The sequence below is a fragment of the Somniosus microcephalus genome, chromosome 13, assembly GCF_052327205.1.
Source record: "Somniosus microcephalus isolate GS21.2 chromosome 13, FLI_Smic_1.0, whole genome shotgun sequence".
Taxonomy (NCBI): Eukaryota; Metazoa; Chordata; class Chondrichthyes; order Squaliformes; family Somniosidae; genus Somniosus; species Somniosus microcephalus.
Window position 1 is genome coordinate 15,573,940 of NC_140999.1, and position 18,939 is coordinate 15,592,878.

Genomic DNA, 18,939 nt, shown 5'->3' on the forward strand with positions numbered 1-18,939 from the left:
TGTATCCTAATTAACATTCCAAATTTCTGTGGCTTTCGTTTGCATTCCATGTCTGTTGGTGTTGGGAGTTAACCCCTTATAAGCTGAATCTAATCATTATAGCGGTACCATAACATAAATTAAAACAAAATCTCGAACAGGGCATACAGGTAAGTCCAAAGTTTACAAATGTTAATAGTAATTTCTACAATTTTCATTCTTATACTGTTGATCAGTTGACCAGAATCCTGAAGACCAAATGAATTGCTCCTTATTACGAGTCACAAAGTGGATTGACTACTCTAACAAGTATGGCTTTGGCTACCAGCTGTCTGACAGCAGTACTGGGATTCTCCTGAATAACGGAACACACATGACCCTGCTCCCTCACTCAAAGTAAGTGACCCTGGGATGCAGATCTGTTATATCAGCTTCTGTGCATGATTGCATGACTCACAAAAAAAACCCTCTTTAATTATAATTTTCCAGGGATGAGGGACTTCAGTTACGTGGATAGACTGGAGAAGCTGGGGTTGTTCTCCTTGGAGCAGAGAAGGTTGAGAGGAGATTTGATCGAGGTGTTCAAAATCATGAGGGGTCTGGACAGAGTAGATAGAGAGAAACTGTTCCCATTGGCGGAAGGGTCGAGAACCAGTGGACACAGAGTTAAGGTGATTGGCAGAAGAACCAAAGTCGACATGAGGAAAACCATTTTTACGCAGCGAGTGGTTAGGATCTGGAATGCACTGCCTGAAAGGGTGGTGGAGGCAGACTCAATCGTGGCTTTCAAAAGGGAGTGTGATAAGCACCAGAGGGGGAAAAAATTTGCAGGGCTACAGGGAAAGGGCGGGGGATTGGGACTAGCTGCAGTGCTCTTGCAGAGAGCCGGCATGGGCTCGAGAGGCCGAATGGCCTCCTTCTGTGCTGTAACCACTCTATGATTCTTGCTTATTCCTCAAATATTATGAATTAAAGAAAGAGACTTGCATTTATATAGCAGCTTTCACAACCTCAGGACATGCCAAAGCGTTTTACAGCCAATGAAGTAATTCTTTTTTCCAGTGTAGTCACTGTTGTAATTTAGGAAACTCAGCAACCAATTTATGAACAGCAAGCTCCCACAAACAGCAATATGATAATAACAGATAATCTGTTTTGGTGATGTTGGTTGAGGGATAAATATTGGCCAGGACACCGGGTAAACTCCCCTGCTCTTTTTTGAAATAGTGCCGCGGGATCTTTTACCTGAGAGGGCAGACGGTTCCCCCAATCTCCCGCCGTAACTGCAGCGGGAACCCTGGTGAAACCGCATAAATGGCCAGTCATGCCATTTCTCTGTTTTTTTTGTCAATTCTCTGCCAGAGCTACGGCAGGAGATGGGGAAACCCCGGTGCAAATTGTACCCCGCTGTCTGTTGGATCTCTCCGTTTTATAGGGTAAAATTCAGTATTGGGAATTTACAGAAAATGATCCATGCTGCTGCTTTACAACAGAAACATATAGATCTCTGAACAAATAAAGGGTACCATAAATGGTGTGATATTCTGGGATTTTCTCTCTGTGGATTTAGCTTCAGGTGTTTTCAGGAACATACCACATGCTAGAGAATCAGACTGTTAGTCATGGTCGACTCCATTAGTCATTTCTTCAGTTGCATTCGCTCATCGTGTGTCTGGCCCCTTTGTTAGATCCAGGATCCTGAACCTTAGACATTGATTTTTCACTCCCGTGTTCCATTTTTATAGTTGCCTTTTAAAGTTGAGAAAGGTAGGTGAATAGTCAAAGCAGGCAGTGCAGAGTATCACCAAGAGTGAAAAGGGTAGGACAGAAGACAAGATACATGGAGAAAAATTGCTTGGGGGTTGCTAAATTTAGGCTTTAATTGTCGGAGGATCGGCAGACTGAGTGAGTTGAGGAGTTCCACAATTTTGGGGAAAAAGTTAGATCAAGTAAAACATGGTCTACTGGAACTCGATTTGCGAAGCCACAGGAGAAGTAGATGGCACATTAATCCCGCCCTGTCCTAGATGCCTTCAGCATGATCTGTTTGAATTTAATAGTTATAGGGGACTAAAATTCCTAGGGTGGGAGGACATGAAACTAGGGTGGGTCACCTGGGGCAGGAATTTGAGGTGAAACTAGGATTCACCTGGATTACACTGTGGCCCGTATACTGTACCAGTGGGTGGGGGCGGGGGTGGGGTGGGGGATGGATAGCTCTTGCACCTGCACCCTCAATTCTGTTGGTAGATTGGGTGAGTGTCTGGGATTCCCTGGCTAGCCCAGAAATTCTGACCAGTATGCCCTCTATAGGCCTACTGGAATTCATTCTTCCTGTGAGCAGGCCTGGGCTCTACACTGGGCTTTAACAAGGCTTCACACATCTTAAGGAAGAACGATAAACAATTCCAGAGACAGTTGGTTACATCATAATGCCCGGCTCTATTTCCCTGCAGAGAGGTTACATTTTTTTACTCTAATCTTTAACCCATAAAGAGCCTCTGACTCCCCACCTTTGGAGTGACAACGTTTTGCTCTATTCGTAGAGCAGGGAGCAGGGCTAATGTCCTGGTCAACATCCGCTCTCAACTATGATCACCAAAGACAGATTACCTGGACATCTAGTAAGTGAGGATGTCGCTCAGTGGTAGTGCACATGTATGAGGCCCCGTGTTCAATCCCTGGCAGCTCCAATCTCAAACCAGACTTCTAAATACTTGAAGGAGAAAAAATTGCAGGGTTATAAGGAACGAGCAGGGGAATGGGACTAACTGGATTGCTCTTCCAAAGAGCCGGCACAGACTCGATGGGCCGAATGGCCTCCTTCTGTGCTATTCTATGATTCGTTGCTGTTTGTGGGACCTTGCTGTGTGCAAATTGGCTGTCGTGTTTGCCTACATAATAACGGTGATTGCATTTCGAAACATGGTCCATTGATTGTAAAGCACTTTGGGACTTCCTGAAGGCATGAAAAGTGCTACATAACCTTCTCCAGGGCAATTGGAACACCACCACCTCCGAGTTCACCTCCAAGTCACACACACCATCCTGACTTAGAAGTATATCAGCCGATCCTTCATCGTTGCTGGGTCAAAATCCTGGAACTCCCTCCCTAACAGCACTGTGGGAGTACCTTCACCACACAGACTGCAGCGGTCCAAGAAGGCAGCTCACCACCACCTTCTCAAGGGCAATTAGGGATGGGCAATAAATGCTGGCCTTGCCAGCGACGCCCACATCCCATAAACTAATGTGTGGGTAGGGTAGTCCTGGCTGGACAAGCAGTGGGAAGCTTACCAGTGCTCTATACTGGTCAGCTGTGCAGTTTTAGCCAGTTAAACGCTATCAGTACCCCTATGCACACTTGGGAGGCCTTATGACACTAAGGCCCTTGCAAACCTGCACATAAGCCTTGTGGACTTGGGTAATTGTGATGGTTCCCTATGGATGAGAGAGTTCACTCCATATTGGACAAACAGAAATTCTAGCCGTGCGTGTCTCAGTGGCTTTCTTTGGAGACCCTTTAGAATGGTGATGCATTTCTGTGTGTGTTGGACACCAACTGACCCAAAGTGGGAAAGTGGAGTTGAGGTCGAAGATCAGCCATGATCTTATTGAATGGTGGAGCAGGCTCGAGAGGCCATATGGCCTACTCCTGCTCCTAATTCTTATGTTCTTATTAAAACGCAGTAGGATCAATTGAGGGAGGGAGAGAAAATGGCCATGGAAGAATATTTCCCAGCACCATTTAGCTGCGTCTTCTGGTCGACTGACCAAGAAACAGCATTGCTAATATCATTTGAAATGACCACAGTTTGGACTTTTATCCATTTAGCAGGAAAATGTTTTCAAGAGGAAACACTGTTATTTTGTAATAAATTTATGAAATGCAAGATAATTTTTTCATGTTCATTTTAGGTCAGTGTGTTGTTGTACAGAGCTTGGGCACTGGTCCATTTTCCCAATGAACGATGTCCCCAGGCAGCTCAGCGAGCAGCTGACAGTATTACGGTTCTTCACGCAGTACATGGAGGAACACCTGAAGCAGGTAATAATTTTAAGCTTAAAACAGTGGGCACCAATGTTCCCCCTTTTTTGCTGCGCGGTCCCTTTAAGTGGCTGCGCGGCGCATTCAAATTTTCGCATTTACACGCTTTCTCCCGTGTAAAAGCCGGTTAGCGGCCTGCGCGGGACCTCCAGACCGCTGCATGGCCATGCGGCCGCACAGCTTTGCGGGAACGTTGGTGGGCGCCTGCGCTATGGGCTCTGTCAAACTATCCCACTGACATTAAAGGGGAATTGCAAAGCACCTGGTTCTGAGACTGATTGGGTGGCACACTGTCCTCTCACTTCTGGAACCTGGATCTAATGCCAATTTTGAACATTAGAAGTGGAGAGTGGTAAGGTAGCCCACACTGAGTGTATATGGTGGAAAGTCGCGAATGAAAGGTGGCCAACAGGGAACAGTTGAGAAGTTGACATCCTTTCTGTGTTGCTATTTGGTTTTGTGTAGGAACAGTAGTGGTAAAAATGAATACTCTGTCGTGCTGAGTATGGTATAGTGGTTATGGTACTACAACAACAACAACTTGTATTTATATAGCACCTTTAACGTAGTAAAATGTCCCAAGGCGCTTCACAGGAGCATTATTAAACCAAATGCAGGTCAGGCAGCATCTGTGGAGAGAGAAACAGAGTTAAAGGGCTGGATTTTCTCAACGGAGACGAGTTGGAGGCAGGACTGTTGCTTGTCGGGTCTATGTCCCACCTCCATCATCTTCTGGCCAACCCGTGGGATTTTCCCCTGATTGACCTTGTTAAGCCCGCTCTGCGGGCTCAGCAGGCCAATTAGGGGGGAAGTCACTGACAGAGCATGTTGAAATAAGAAATGTCAGCATTTGACAGCTCTGTGAAGCTGTCAAACACTGGCATTCTCTGTAGTTTGATGAGTCTTTGTGTTCAGGACTCAACAAACCTTTCAACTTTGTAGATTTCAGATGGCTGTTGGTTCGGAGCATCCAACAGCCAGTCTGTGAAATCGACAATGAGGATGTCGGGACTCCCGATCTAGGGTGGATGAAGGCTGTCGGTAGAAACCAAGGTAAGTGAACATTTTTTAACACTTAATACTCACCTTCCATACTTACCACTCCACACTTGCACCCATCACTCGCCTCTACAGCTTACTTTCAGGTCCCTGCGACCCCCGCAGATCTCCTACTCGACTCCTCCAACCCGGCGGGGTTCTTCACTCGGAGGGTGGTGAATCTTTGGAATTCTCTACCCCAGAGGGCTGTGGAGGCTCAGTCATTGAGTATATTCAAGACAGAGATTGATAGATTTTTGGATATTAAGGGAATCAAGGGATATGGGGATTGTGCAGGAAAGTGGAGATGAGGTAGAAGGTCAGCCATGATCTTATTGAATGGTGGAGCAGGCTCGAGGGGCCGAATGGTCGACTCCTGCTCCTATTTCTTATGTTCTTAAGTTCTCATGTCAGTGTGGCCTTACCAACATTGCCCACTTCCTGGGAACAAATGTTTTTTTTAAAAGAGGTCTGTTAATTAAAAGTTGTGCCAGTAATCTGAGCTTTGTGTACCGTAACATTTCTGCTGAAAATTGACACACTCTGCGAAGACAGATAGAGATATATCCGGGACTAATGCCTCACTGGTTCAGAGTTGACTGAATAAGAGATGAGCAGTCCCTGGCTGTCAGGTTTTTAGAGCATCAAATTGACATCCTCCAAATTGTGTAATTAGCCAGGCTGAAGAATTGAGAAGGCTGGGAAGACAGCAAGGGCCAGTCATCTGGAACAGATGAGAAGACTAAGTGAAGGGTCTGCATGAAGTGTTCTGTTCTTTTCAGCTTGTTAAGATCTTAAAGCGGCAGATTCCGTTCCTGCATTTCCTTTCGCTGTATCAAAAGATGTTTGTTATAGAGTCAGTTTGGTTGTGTATGTTTTCATTCCAAAATACACATAAAGGATGCAGTTCAGAACAGAGAACAAATAAACAGCATGCAACAAGTGATTGACCGCACAATGTAAATAAAGATATACTGCAGCGAAATAATAACAACAACAGCTTGTATTTATTTAGCGCCTTTAACGCAGTAAAACGTCCCAAGGTGCTGCACAGGAATATTAAAAGACAAGAAATTTGACACCGAGCCACACAAGGAGATATTAGGGCAGGTGACCAAAAGCTTGGTCAAAGAGGTAGGTTTTAAGGAGCGTCTTAAAGGAGGAAGGAGAGGTAGCGAGGCGGAGAGGTTTAGGCAGGGAATTCCAGAGCTTAGGGCCTAGGCAACAGAAGACACGACCGCCAATGGTTGAGCGATTGTAATCATGGATGCTCAAGAGGGCAGAATTAGAGGAGTGCAGATATCTCGGGGGGTTGTGGGGCTGGAGGAGATTACAGAGATGGGGAGGGGCGAGGCCATGGAGGGACTTGAAAACAGTGATGAGAATTTTGAAATCGAGGTGTTGCTTAACCGGGAGCCAATGTAGGTCAGCGAGCACCAGGGTGATGGGCGAATGGGACTCGGTGCGAGTTAGGACACGGGCAGCCGAGTTTTGGATGAGCTCAAGTTCAGGTAGGGTGGAATGTGGGAGGCCAGCCAGGAGTGTGTTGGAATAGTCAAGTCTGGAGGTAACAATGGCATGGATGAGGGTTTCCGTAACGGATGAGCTGATACAAGGGCTCTAATCTATCTAACACAGTCTTACGATAAACTTAGTGGCCCTGAAATTCATGGGGTTCTCCTGATCAGAAGGTTGTGGGTTCATGTCTCGCTCCAGAGACTTGAGAGCGTAATTCAGGCTGACACCTCCGTGTTGTGCTGAGGGAGTGCTGCGCTGTCGGAGGTGCCATCTTTCAGATGAGACATTAAACCGAGACCCCGTCTTCCCTCTCAGGTGGACATAAAAGAACCCATGGCACTATTTTGAAGAAGAGCAGGGGCATTTTCACTGGTGTCCTGGCCAATATTTATCCCTTAACCAGCATCACTAAAACAGCTTACTCGGTCAAAATTTCATTGCTGATTGCGAGACCTTGCTGTGCGCAAATTGGCTGCCACATTTTCTACATTACAAAAGTGAATATATTTAAAAAGTATTCCTTTTGTAAGTAAAGTTGTAAAGCTCCTTGGAGAGGACTGATGTTATGAAAGGCAGCATGTAGATGCAATTTCTTACGCATTCGTATAATAATATATCACTGCATATTTTCTAGTCTTATATTAACTGGTCATTGCGGTTTTTAGAATTTACAGTGTACAAATTGGTAGATCATTGACATAAGACCTAAACCTTAAAGTTTTGTACTGACTTTCAAAAAAAAACTTTGTAGGGCGGGAATGTGCAGCCACCTCCTGGAGAATCTCAGAACCAACTCTACCTCCTTCAGTGGCTGAAGTCTGCCTGGGCGGTTACGATGCTGTTTAGCAATGGCACTTTGCAGGTATGTTTCATAACCTCACACATTTTCTTAACTGGCAGCCAGATGTCAGTAGAGTAGAGCAAAAGCACGAGATGGTGGAAATGCACAGAATCCACCAGAGGTTCTGATGAAGGGAGTAAGCCTGAAACTTTACATAGAATTACCGAGAACTTACAGCAGAGAAACAGGCCATTCAGCCCAACTCATTGGAGTTTAGAAGAATGAGAGGTGATCTTATTGAAACATATAAGATACTGAGGGGGCTCGACAAGGTAGATGCAGAGAGGATGTTTCCCCTCGTGGGGAAATTTAGAACTCGGGGGCATAGTTTTAGAATAAAGGGTCGCCCTTTTAGAACTGAGATGAGGAGGAATTTCTTCTCTCAGAGGGTTGTAAATCTGTGGAATTCTCTGCCCCAGAGAGCTGTGGAGGCTGGGTCATTAAATACATTTAAGGTGGAGATAGACAGATTTTTGCAAGATAAGGGAGTGAAGGGTGCGGGCGGGGAAGTGGCTTTGAGCCCAAGATCAGCCATGATCTTATTGAATGGCGGAGCAGGCTCGAGGGGTCAAGTGGCCTATTCCTGCTCCTATTTCTTATTTTCTTATGTTCTTATGTAACTGGTCCATGCCAGTGTTTATGCTCTACACAAGCCTCCTCTCACCCTACTTCATCTAACCCTATCTGCATATTTTTCCATTTCTTTCTCCCTCATGTGTTTATATAGCTTCCCCCTTGAAGACATGAAGCTGCCTTTCTCTTTCAGAGGTGGACTGACTTGCTGTGCCTTTCTGCATTTTCTCTTTCTATTTCAAATTTCTAGCATTTGCGATTTTTTTTTTTTCTCTTCCACTGGACTATCCTTAAAGTTTTGTTGTTAGCAAAGGCCTAATAACAGAGTCACTTTTTTTTAACTGATTTTAAGGGAGTATATTTCCTCTGGACCTCTTCCGCTCCACCACTGTCGCTATGGGGGAAGTTTGTCAAAAATCCAGTTTATACACACAAATCGGGGGATTTTGCCAAACTTCCGCCAAAGTTAGAGGGAAAAGCCCCAAGGAAATTCCTGGCGTGCGTTTTTCCAGGGTTTCTGCAGCTCTTACACCAAAATTACTTCTGACAAGTGGGCATACCGACGCTATATTAGGGTGCATGCTTGGTGCTCTGCTTTATTCCCCAATTTGACACCATTGCAAGTTGGTAAAAGAGCTTGTACCATGAGAAAAGCAGGTACCACTTTAAAACAGCACTAGCTTGTACCACGATAACATTGGGTACCACTTTAAAACAGCAGACATGATATAGCCCCAACATCAATCAATCATAGAATAACATGCAGTCCTTCACAGCATTGGTGGAAACAAGCTGCTAAGTGTTAATTGTGTTCAATCAACTAGAAGACCATATGGTTAGCACTGATAAACGCTTTGAAGCTAGGGCTTTAAAGGGAGAAGGACATTTTCTGGGTCAGCACATTGAATGTAACGTATTTACCCTTAGGATGTATTCCATGTTTATCGCATTTAAAAGGCTCCTTCATTGAGGCCAAAAGACATCTCTTTTCTGTATCAAAATGCCAAGGGGACGCATTCTGGTTAAGCCAGCCAGGAGGATTGCTGTGGAGCATACCTGCATTGCAGTGCTGATGTCAATGTAATTGGCTGACTTCCAGACCAATTGAGAGTTATGTCTTTTTTAAAACTCCATCCACGCTGAGGTTTTTGCTAAATGGGATAAATACTTTCTATTCAAAGTAGCTGTGGGGTATGCACTGGCAGCAGGTGAAGCTTGGGCCAGCAATGCGGAGTTGTAAGATTAAAGAAAGAAAAGAAAGACTTGCATTTCTATAGCGCCTTTCACATCCACCGGATGTCCCAAAGCGCTTTACAGCCAATGAAGTACTTTTTGAAGTGTAGTCACTGTTGTAATGTAGGAAACATGGCAGCCAATTTGCACACAGGAAGCTCCCACAAACAGCAATGTGACACTGACCAGATAATCTGTTTTAGTGATGTTGATTGAGGGAAAAATATTGGCCCAGGACACCGGGGATAATTCCCCTGCTCTTCTTCAAAATAGTGCCATGGGATCTTTTGCGTCCACCTCGGTTTAATGTCTCATCCAAAAGACGGCACCTCTGACAGTGCAGCACTCCCTCAGTACTGCACTGAAGCGTCAGCCTAGATTTTTGTGCTCAAGTCTCTGAAGCAGGACTTGAACCCACAACCTTCTGACGCAGGAGGGGAGGGTGCTACCCACTGAGCCACAGCACATTTTGGAATATAGTAGATGACTAATTTGAGATGTGACACTTACCTGTGGGGCATCTTCGTCCTTTTAAGGGTTAGAGTTTTTTTTGAAAAAAGTGGTCTGGGTAGGTAGTCATTGATATCCTGTGTCTTAGATTATATACTGAATAAATCCTTTGGCTAGAGTGCGTTGCTAGGCAGTAAGAAAAATATATTTATATAGACCATATAAACACATCTCTCAGAAATATCCCAAAGGACTTCATGTAAGAATTCGAATTGCAATGATTATTGTCATAGAGGCAGCTTGCGTCTCATTGCATCTGAACTGGATTCTACATTACAACAGTGACTGCACTTCAAAAGTACTTCATTGGCTGTAAAGAGCTTTGGGGCATCCGGTGGTTGTGAAAGGCGCTATATAAATGCAAGTCTTTCTTTTTTTCTGAGCCCGGTCCTAAAAGCAAGAGGACAGTAGCAGTAATTTACTGAGTTGATGCTGGTGGTGGGTGGAGTGGTGGAGGTGGGTGAGAGCCTCACACGCCAACAGTGCTCATTGGAAATTCAGTCCTGCCCAGGATTCTGGGTCCATTTTTGGTTTGAGCACCTCACTCAAATTTCCAATGTGCACTGGCAGCAGGTGAGGCTCGGGCCAGCAATGCGGAGTTGTAAGATTTTAGGACAGAGTATATATATGAATAATTTGAGACATGACACGTGGTAAGTGCAGCATGCGTGTGAGGGAAAGGGTGACCTTGGAACTATTGTCCCCAAAGCTCTTCATTAAAATTAAGTAAGTGGGCAAAACTGTGGCAGATGGATTTCAATGCAAGTTAAGTGTGAGATCATCCATTTTGGACCAAAAAAGGGTAGATCCGAGTATTTTTTAAATGGTGAAAAGCCAGGAACAATGTAGGTCCAAAGAGATTTATGGGTCCATATACACAGATGACTAAAATGTAGTAGTCAGGTACAAAAATAATGGAATGTTAGCCCTTCTATCTAGAGGGCTAGAATATAAAGGGGAGGAAGTTTTGCTACAGCTGTACAAAGCCCTGGTTAGGCCACATCTGGAGTACTGTGTACAGTCTGGGCTCCGCACCTTAGAAAGGATATATTGGCCTTGGAAGGAGTGCAGCGCAGATTCACCTGAACGTTACCAGGGCTCCAAGGGCTAAATTACGAGGAGAGATGACATGAACTAGGCTTATAGTCCCTGGAATGTAGAAGGTTAAGAGGTGATTCGATTGAAGTTTTTAGGATTTTGAAAGGAACTGATAGCGGTGATGGAGAGAAACTTCTTTCTGGTGGTGGTGGGGTGGGGGTTCTAGGACAACGGACATAACGTTAAAATCAGAGCCAGGCCATTTAAGAGAGAAGTTAGGAAACATTTCTTCACACAATAGGTGGTAGAAGTGTGGAACCCTCTCCCACAAAAAGCAGTAGATGCTAGCTCAATTAATAATTTTAAATCTGAGATCGATAGATTTTTGCTAGCCAAGGGTATTAAGGGATATGGAGCCAAGGCGAGTGGATGGAGTTGGGATACAGATCAGCCATGATCTCATTGACTGGCGGAACAAGCTTGAGGGGCTGAATGGCCTACTCCTGTTCATATGTTGCACCACTGGGGTTTTCCTCCTGTCATTTCTGGGTCTGTTGTAGATTAATTGATTGAGATTGATTGCTGTGATTAGTCAACAACTCCATTATCGTTGGATCATGGGACTACCAGGATGGTACAAGGCAAACTAGGTGGACCTTGGTCTTTTATCGGCTAGCAATTCCAATGTTATCCCTAATGCCGTAATCCCTCTCCTTAGCTGTTAGGAACATAGGAACAGGAGGAGGCCATTGAGGCCCCTCGAGCCTGTTCCGCCATTCAATGAGATCATGGCTGATCTGTGACCTAACTCCATATACCCGCCTTTGCCCTATATCCCTTAATACTTTTGGTTAACAAAAAGCTATCAATATTAAAATTAACAATTGATAGCATCAATTGCTGTTTGCGGAAGAGAGTTCCAAACTTCTACCACCCTTTGTGTGTAGAAGTGTTTCCTAATTTCACACCTGAAAGGTCTGGCTCTAATTTTTAGACTCTGCCCCCTGGTCCTAGAATCTCCAACCAGCGGAAATAGTTTCTCTCTATCTACCCTATCTGTTCCCCTTAATATCCTGAAAACGTCAATCAGATCACCCCTTAACCTTCTAAATTCCAGGGAATACAACCCTAATTTGTGTAATCTCTCCTCGTAACTTAACCCTTGAAGTCCGGGTTCTCCAATTTATAATTGGAATCTTACATCAAAAATGTGTCAGCAAGGCCATCGGGTTCAATGGTGACTCAATTCTGGTTTGCCTTTAAACCAAATATTGTTTTGGAGAAGAAAAGAAACCTCAAAAGCTGTTATGAATCAACAGCAACAAAAGAAAAATAAATAGGCAGGCAGGCAAGAATGGATGACAGGAGCAGGGAGTGTTAGATTAGAAGTGACAGTCTTGCCGCAGATGATATTTTTAGCCGAATGAGAGGTTGTTTTTCTTTCAGTCTGACCAAAGCTGTGGGAGTAGCTAAAGGGAAAATGTCTATTGCTGATACTTTCCAAAATCCCATAACAGTGGTATTTGTAATATAACATTCTCGTGCCCCCACCCACCCCCCGCCATGCGTTAATTGGTAATCCACTTACAGTACACGGATTAGCAAATGCAATAGTACACAGAGAAATTTTATATGAATGTGCTAATGTTTGTTCCCTTCACTCCACCAGCCTGGTGAGAATGGTGCAGACAGGGGATTAAGATGGCGGGGGGGGGGGGGGTGCGGGCGGGGGTGGGGTGCACATGGCAGGTTCCAGCCCCTGAATTCCGGCACGGGAAGGTCTTCCTCCCCAGAGGAGCGGGGGCCTAATTTAAACGGTAAAGTTCCGTCCTGACAATGTCATCGAAACGTGCACGCCATTTTAACTGCACTCCCGATCACCCCACCCCGAAATTGGGTTGGACGATTTTTTGCCAGTTCCCTAAAATGGGCGGACACGTGGCAGATGAAATTTTAATGCAGAAAAGTGCAAAGTGATACATTTTGGTAGGAAGAATGAGGAGAGGCAATATAAACTAAAGGGTACAATTCTAAAGGGGGTGCATGAACAGAGAGACCTGGGGGTATATGTGCACAAATCGTTGAAGGTGGCAGGGCAGGTTGAGAAAGCTGTTAGAAAAGCTTACAGAATCCTGGGCTTTATAAATAGAGGCATGGGGCTGGATTTTCATTGAGGAGGTGGGTAGGAGGCGGGACTACAACTTTTGGGGTTGTAGTCCCACCTCCATCGAGTTGTGGCCAACCCACACGATTTTCACTTGGTTGACCTTGTTGAGCCCGCCCAGCGGGCTCAGCAGGCCAATTACGGGCCACCCAGCAACAGGTGACGTCACAGACAGACATTTCATCTGTCAAGGGCTTTTGACCAATGAAATATCAGCGTTTCACAGCTCTTTGAAGCTGTCAAACACTGACAATCTGTGCTCTAAGTTAATTCCTTCCTCTCAGTGAGATCTCTCCAGAACAGAAAGCTGAATGCTGCAGATTTTGACAGCTCGCAGCCATTCTGCTTCCTGTGCCGGTGAGATGAGGGACTCCCGAGACCTGAAGGAAGGAAGGCTGTAAAGGTAAGTACATGTAAGTAAAACTTCTTTAAACACTTTACAGACACCAAACACACTTACCTCTGCACTCATGCACCCATCACTCACCTGAACACCGGACATCTCGACCCCTCCAAACCCTTCATCCCGACGGCCCTCCTCACTAACTTGGCGTGGTTTGGAGCCGTCGGGAATCCCACACTTCACCAATAAAAATAGGGATTAGGCTAAAAACTGCCTGTTAACTACCTGTTAACAGGCAGTTAATTGGCACTAATCCCCTTCCCGCCTCGGGGAGGTGGGTCCCAGTGCGGGTCGGGTACCCACCTCCCGTGAAACTGGCATGGAGACGGGTTGGAGGTGGAATGGGTTCATGCCCCCCGATTTCAAGATTTTAACCCCCCACACGCCTCCAATCCCGCCTCCACGGCTCAATGAAAATCCTGCCCATAGAGTACAAAAGCAAGGAAGTTATGATGAACCTTTATAAAACACTGGTTCGGCCTCAACTGGAGTATTATGTCCAATTCAAGGCACCGCACTTTAGGAAGGATGTGAAGGCCTTGGAGAGGGTGCAGAAAAAATTGATGAGAACGAGTCCAGGGATGAGAGACTTCAGTTATGCGGATAGACTGGAGAGTCTGGGGTTGTTCTCCTTAGAGCAGAGAAGGTTGAGAGGTGATTTGATTGAGGTGTTCAAACTCATGAGGGGGTCTAGACAGTAGATAGAGAGAGAGAGAAACTGTTCCCATTGACGGAAGGGTCGAGAACCAGTGGACACAGATTTAAGGTGATTGGCGAAAGAACCAAAGGCAACATGAGGTAAAACATTTTTACGCAGCGAGTGGTTAGGATCTGGAATGCACTGCCTGAAAGGGTGGTGGGGGCAGATTCAATCATGGCTTTCAAAAGGGAATTTGATAAGTACCTGAAGAAATTTTTTTTTCTAGCGCTACGGGGAAAGGGTGGGGAAGTGGGACTAGCTGCAGTGTTCTTGCAGAGAGCCGGCACGGGCTCGATGGGCCAAATGGCCTCCTTCTGTGCTGTAACCATTCTATGATTCTATAAAACAGACAACAGATCCTTTCCATAGCTCGTGAAAGCCTAAAGCCTGCTTTAGGACCCCTCTGCCAAACTGGGCTGCCCTCAGCCGAGCAGGAGTCGGGCCTGCTCCGCTCTGGCTTTCTGGGTGTGCATGCGGCCTAGCCAGTGGCTCCTCCCGGCTCCACAGCACTCCTGGTGGCCACTGCAGACTGCAATTGGCTTGCTCCTGCTGTCATTTCCCCCCCTCCGGAACATACCTGAGGGCAGGTGGGCCAAAATTGAATTCCTCAGTCTGGTGATTTGCCTGTGGAGTTGCGGCAGGCGCTGTAGATGAGGCCTGAGGAACAATTTGTCGCGATGCTCAGGCCACCACCTTCAGGCACAGGGAACAATCCCTGCACCCACCTGGTGCTTAAAAACTGGCCTAAGCTAATTTCTAGGCCCTCACCTCTCAACATTCTGTCTCTGAAGTATCACCTTACATCATGGCCTGAAATCCTGATGTGGGATTTGAATCTACAATTTTCTGACCCAAAGATAAAGGTATTGTCAAATGAGCCAAGCTGACCACAATGTTTGAATTTTTCCAACTCACTATTGAAGAAAGTCATGTGTTCATAGCTTGTAGAAACAGATAAACATAGAAAAATAGGAGCAGGAGTAGGCCATTTGGCCCTTCGAGCCTGCTCCGCCATTCAATATGATCATGGCTGATCCTCTATCTCAATACCATATTCCCGCTCTCTCCCCGTACCCCTTGATGCCTTTTGTGTCTAAAAATCTATCTATCTCCTTCTTAAATATATTCAGTGACTTGGCCTCCGCAGCCTTCTGTGGTAGAGAATTCCACAGGTTCACCACCCTCCGAGTGAAGACATTTCTCCTCATCTCAGTCCTTGTTGCTGCCATCAAAGGAAAAAAAAGAAAGACTTGCATTTCTATAGCATCTTACACAACCTCAGGAAAGCGCTTTACAGACAATGAAGTACTTTTTAAAAATGTAGTCACTGTTGTAATGTAGGAAATGCGGCAGCCAATTTGCGCACAGCAAGCTCCCGCAAACAACAATGTGATAACGACCAGATAATCTGTTTTAGTGATGTGGATTGAGCGATAAATATTGGCCAGGACACCGGGGATAACTCCCCTGCTTTTCTTCGAATTAATGCCATGAGATCGTTTACGTCCACCTGAGAGAGCAGACGCACCATAGGGTCCCATTTTGTTTGTATACAGTGAACATTCTCCCTCACTGAAACCCCGGTGACACTGCATTTTTAACCTTATGTATAGTTGAGTGAACATATGTTCCCTTAAGTTCTTTATTTAAAAAGTGCCTGGAGACTACAATCTGTTTCACCTGTTAGCAAGTGAGCAATTAGAAAGGAGGAGGCTGCAGCATTTAAAGAGCTGCTATATATTTTATAAATTACATTTTTATACCACCCCAATAGATACAGTGCAGTGACATTCTTTTTTCCTATTTTTACACCAGGTCAATTTCTACCACGATCACACAAAAATTATCTTGTGCAATCATGAAGAGGAGTATGTACTGACCTTTATTAATCAGGACCGGATCAATGCCACATTCAGACTGAGCACACTGCTGCTATGTGGGTGTTCCGCAGAATTGCGCAGACGCATGGAATACACATATTGGATGCTGCAGCAGTTGTAACTGGACGTAATAAATGGACCGCTACCCAATGTGGCCTTGGAACAGGAGTGTGGCCCGTGGTCTATAATTCTGGGAGATCCAGGCCTTGAATCCCACAAAGCCCAGTTCTATTCGCACTTCCATTACTGGCTACCTTGTCCCGGTTGAATTTCATTGGGCCTGTAGGTTTGGAAATGGTTTTCATCTGCGTGGTGTTGCTTTATTGGTGGATACATCGTGAATCAGAACTCCACCATCTTCACAAAGGAGGACACAAATAACCTCCCAGAGATGTCGGGGAACATAGAGTCTAATGAGAGGGAGGAACTGAATGAAATCAGTATTTGTAAGGAAATGATGTTATGGAAATTGACGGGATTGAAGGCCGATAAATCCCCAGGGCCTGATAATCTACATCCTAGGGTACTTAAGGAAGTAGCCCTAGAAATAGTAGATGCATTGCTGATCATCTTCCAACATTCGATGGAATCTGGAACAGTTCCCATGGATTGGAGGGTAGCTCATGTAACCCCACTATTCAAAAAAGGTGGTAGAGAGAAAACGGGGAATTATAGACTGGAAAGCCTGACATCAGTAGTGGGGAAAATGCTAGAGTCCATTATAAAAGATGTAATAGCAGAACACTTGGAAAACAGTGACAGGATCGGACAAAGTCAACATGGATTTACAAAAGGTAAATCGTGCTTGACTAATCTATTGGAATTTTTTGAGGATGTAACTGGTAGAATAGATAAGGGAGAACCAGTGGATGTGGTGTATTTGGACTTTCAGAAAGCTTTCGATAAGGTCCCGCATAAGAGATTAGCGTGTAAAGTTAAAGCACATGGGATTGGGGGTAAGGTACTGACTTGGATAGAGAACTGGTTGGCAGACAGGAAGCAAAGAGTTGGAATAAATGGGTCTTTTTCTGAGTGGCAGGCAGTGACTAGTAGGGTACCGCAGGGATCGGTGCTAGGACCCCAGCTATTCACTATATATTAATGATCTAGACGAGGGAACTAGATGTAATATCTCCAAGTTTGCAGATGACACAAAGCTGGGTGGGCGTGTGTGCTGTGAGGAGGATGCTGAGAAACTCCAGTATGATTTGGACAGGTTGGGTGATTGGGCAGATGCATGGCAGATGCAGTATAATGTGGATAAATGCGAGGTTATCCACTTTGGTGGCAAAAACAGGAAGGCAGATTATTATCTGAACGGCAATAGATTGGGAGAAGGGGAAGTGCAACGAGACTTGGGTGTCCTTGTGTACCAGTCGCTGAAGGTAAGCATGCAGGTGCAGCAGGCGGTTAAGAAGGCAAATGGTATGTTGGCCTTCATAGCGAGAGGGTTCGACTACAGGAGCAAGGATGTCTTGCTGCAGTTGTACAGGGCCTTGGTGAGACCACACCTTGAGTATTGTGTGCACTTTTGGTCACCTTATCTGAGGAAGGATGTTCTTGCCATGGAGGGAGTGCGGCAAAGATTCACCAAACAGATACCTGGGATGGCAGGAATGACGTATGAGGAGAGATTGGGTCGATTGGGCTTATATTCGCTGGAGTTTAGAAGAATGAGAGGGGATCTCATTGAAACTTATAAAATTCTAACAGGATTAGACAGACTAGATGCAGGAAGGATGTTCCCGATGGCGGGGGCGTCCAGAACCAGGGGTCACAGTCTAATGATAAAGGGTAAGCCATTTAGGACAGAGATGAGGAGGAATTTCTTCACCCAGAGAGTGGTGAACCTGTGGAATTCTCTACCACAGAAGGCAGTTGAGGCCAATTCATTAAATATATTCACGAAGGAGTTAGATATATTTCTTAAGGCTAAAGGGATCAAGGGATATGGGGAGAAAGCAGGGACAGGGTACTGAATTTGGATGATCAGCCATGATCCCATTAAATGGCGGAGCGGGCTCGAGGGGCCGAATGGCCTACTCCTGCTCCTACCTTCTATGTTTCCTATCTTCTATGCTGATTTCTGCAGCTTTAGATATATTCAAGTGAATGGGAACCTGGATTTAAAGTTAGTCGTCAAGAATCAGCTGCCCTCGCTTGGGCGGGGACCCTGTTTACGCAATGTGAATGGGGGTATCTGTTGATCTTCCACCAGAGTTACTGTGGGTGATCGACAGAACCCCTGAGGAAAATCGCAGCATATATGTGGCCCATGAATCTCTATGGTCCCCACTTAATTGGCCCATGAATCTCTATGTCTCCACCTAATTGGCCCATGAATTGCTATGGTCTCCACCTAATTGGCCCACGAATCTCTGTGGTCTCCACCTAATTGGCTCATGAATCTGTGTGATCCCCACATAATTGGCCCATGAATCTCTATGATCCCCGCCTAATTGGCCCACGAAAACAAAGCTTGGAAGATTTCTCTCTCACCATTGAAATCACTGGATTGAGCACCATTGGTAGGGGTTCATGATGCATTGCGATTAATCCTTTATATATATTTCTTAAAGTTAAATGAATATACATTTTTTTAAACTGCAAGTGTTGGAATTCTGAAATAAAAATAGAAATGCTTCACCATGTTTCCTCGCCATTCTTCGAGAGCCTGGTGCAGGGGTTGCCTGTTAGGCCCTGGAGTTCAGTATTGAGAGGCCAGTAGACGGGGCGTGAGGCCTGGGGCCTGCAGAGGAGGAGCTCTCAGCTGTGTACCAGCTCCATTAGCGAAATAAAAGAAATCCTTTACAGGCAGAAGCCTGATGGACACAGACTCTGCCCTAGACTGGTGCGACTCCTGACGGAGTCCACGGAGTGTGCCGCCCACTTGTTAATGACCCTGAGGCTAGAAATATGGCCAGGGTCAGGGGTGCATCGCTATGGCGCGTGTGAAGTCCTGCCTCATCAAGGATGCCCCCCTAATCAAGAGGGAGGGTGGTACGAAAAGCCAT

The 18,939-nt window shown here is 45.5% G+C and overlaps 1 protein-coding gene across 1 annotated transcript in view; it reads left to right on the top strand.

The window, feature by feature from the left end:
• Positions 1–18,569, top strand: part of LOC147108085 (serine/threonine-protein kinase PLK2-like) — a 48,326-nt gene extending 29,757 nt beyond the window's left edge. The window contains exons 12-15 of the mRNA XM_086004552.1: positions 216–375; positions 3,898–4,027; positions 7,335–7,445; positions 15,861–18,569. Coding sequence (XP_085860678.1) covers positions 216–375; positions 3,898–4,027; positions 7,335–7,445; positions 15,861–16,046 — 587 coding nt within the window. The 3' untranslated portion in view covers positions 16,047–18,569. The remainder of the gene's footprint in view (positions 1–215; positions 376–3,897; positions 4,028–7,334; positions 7,446–15,860) is intronic.
• Positions 18,570–18,939: the final 370 nt, after the last annotated feature.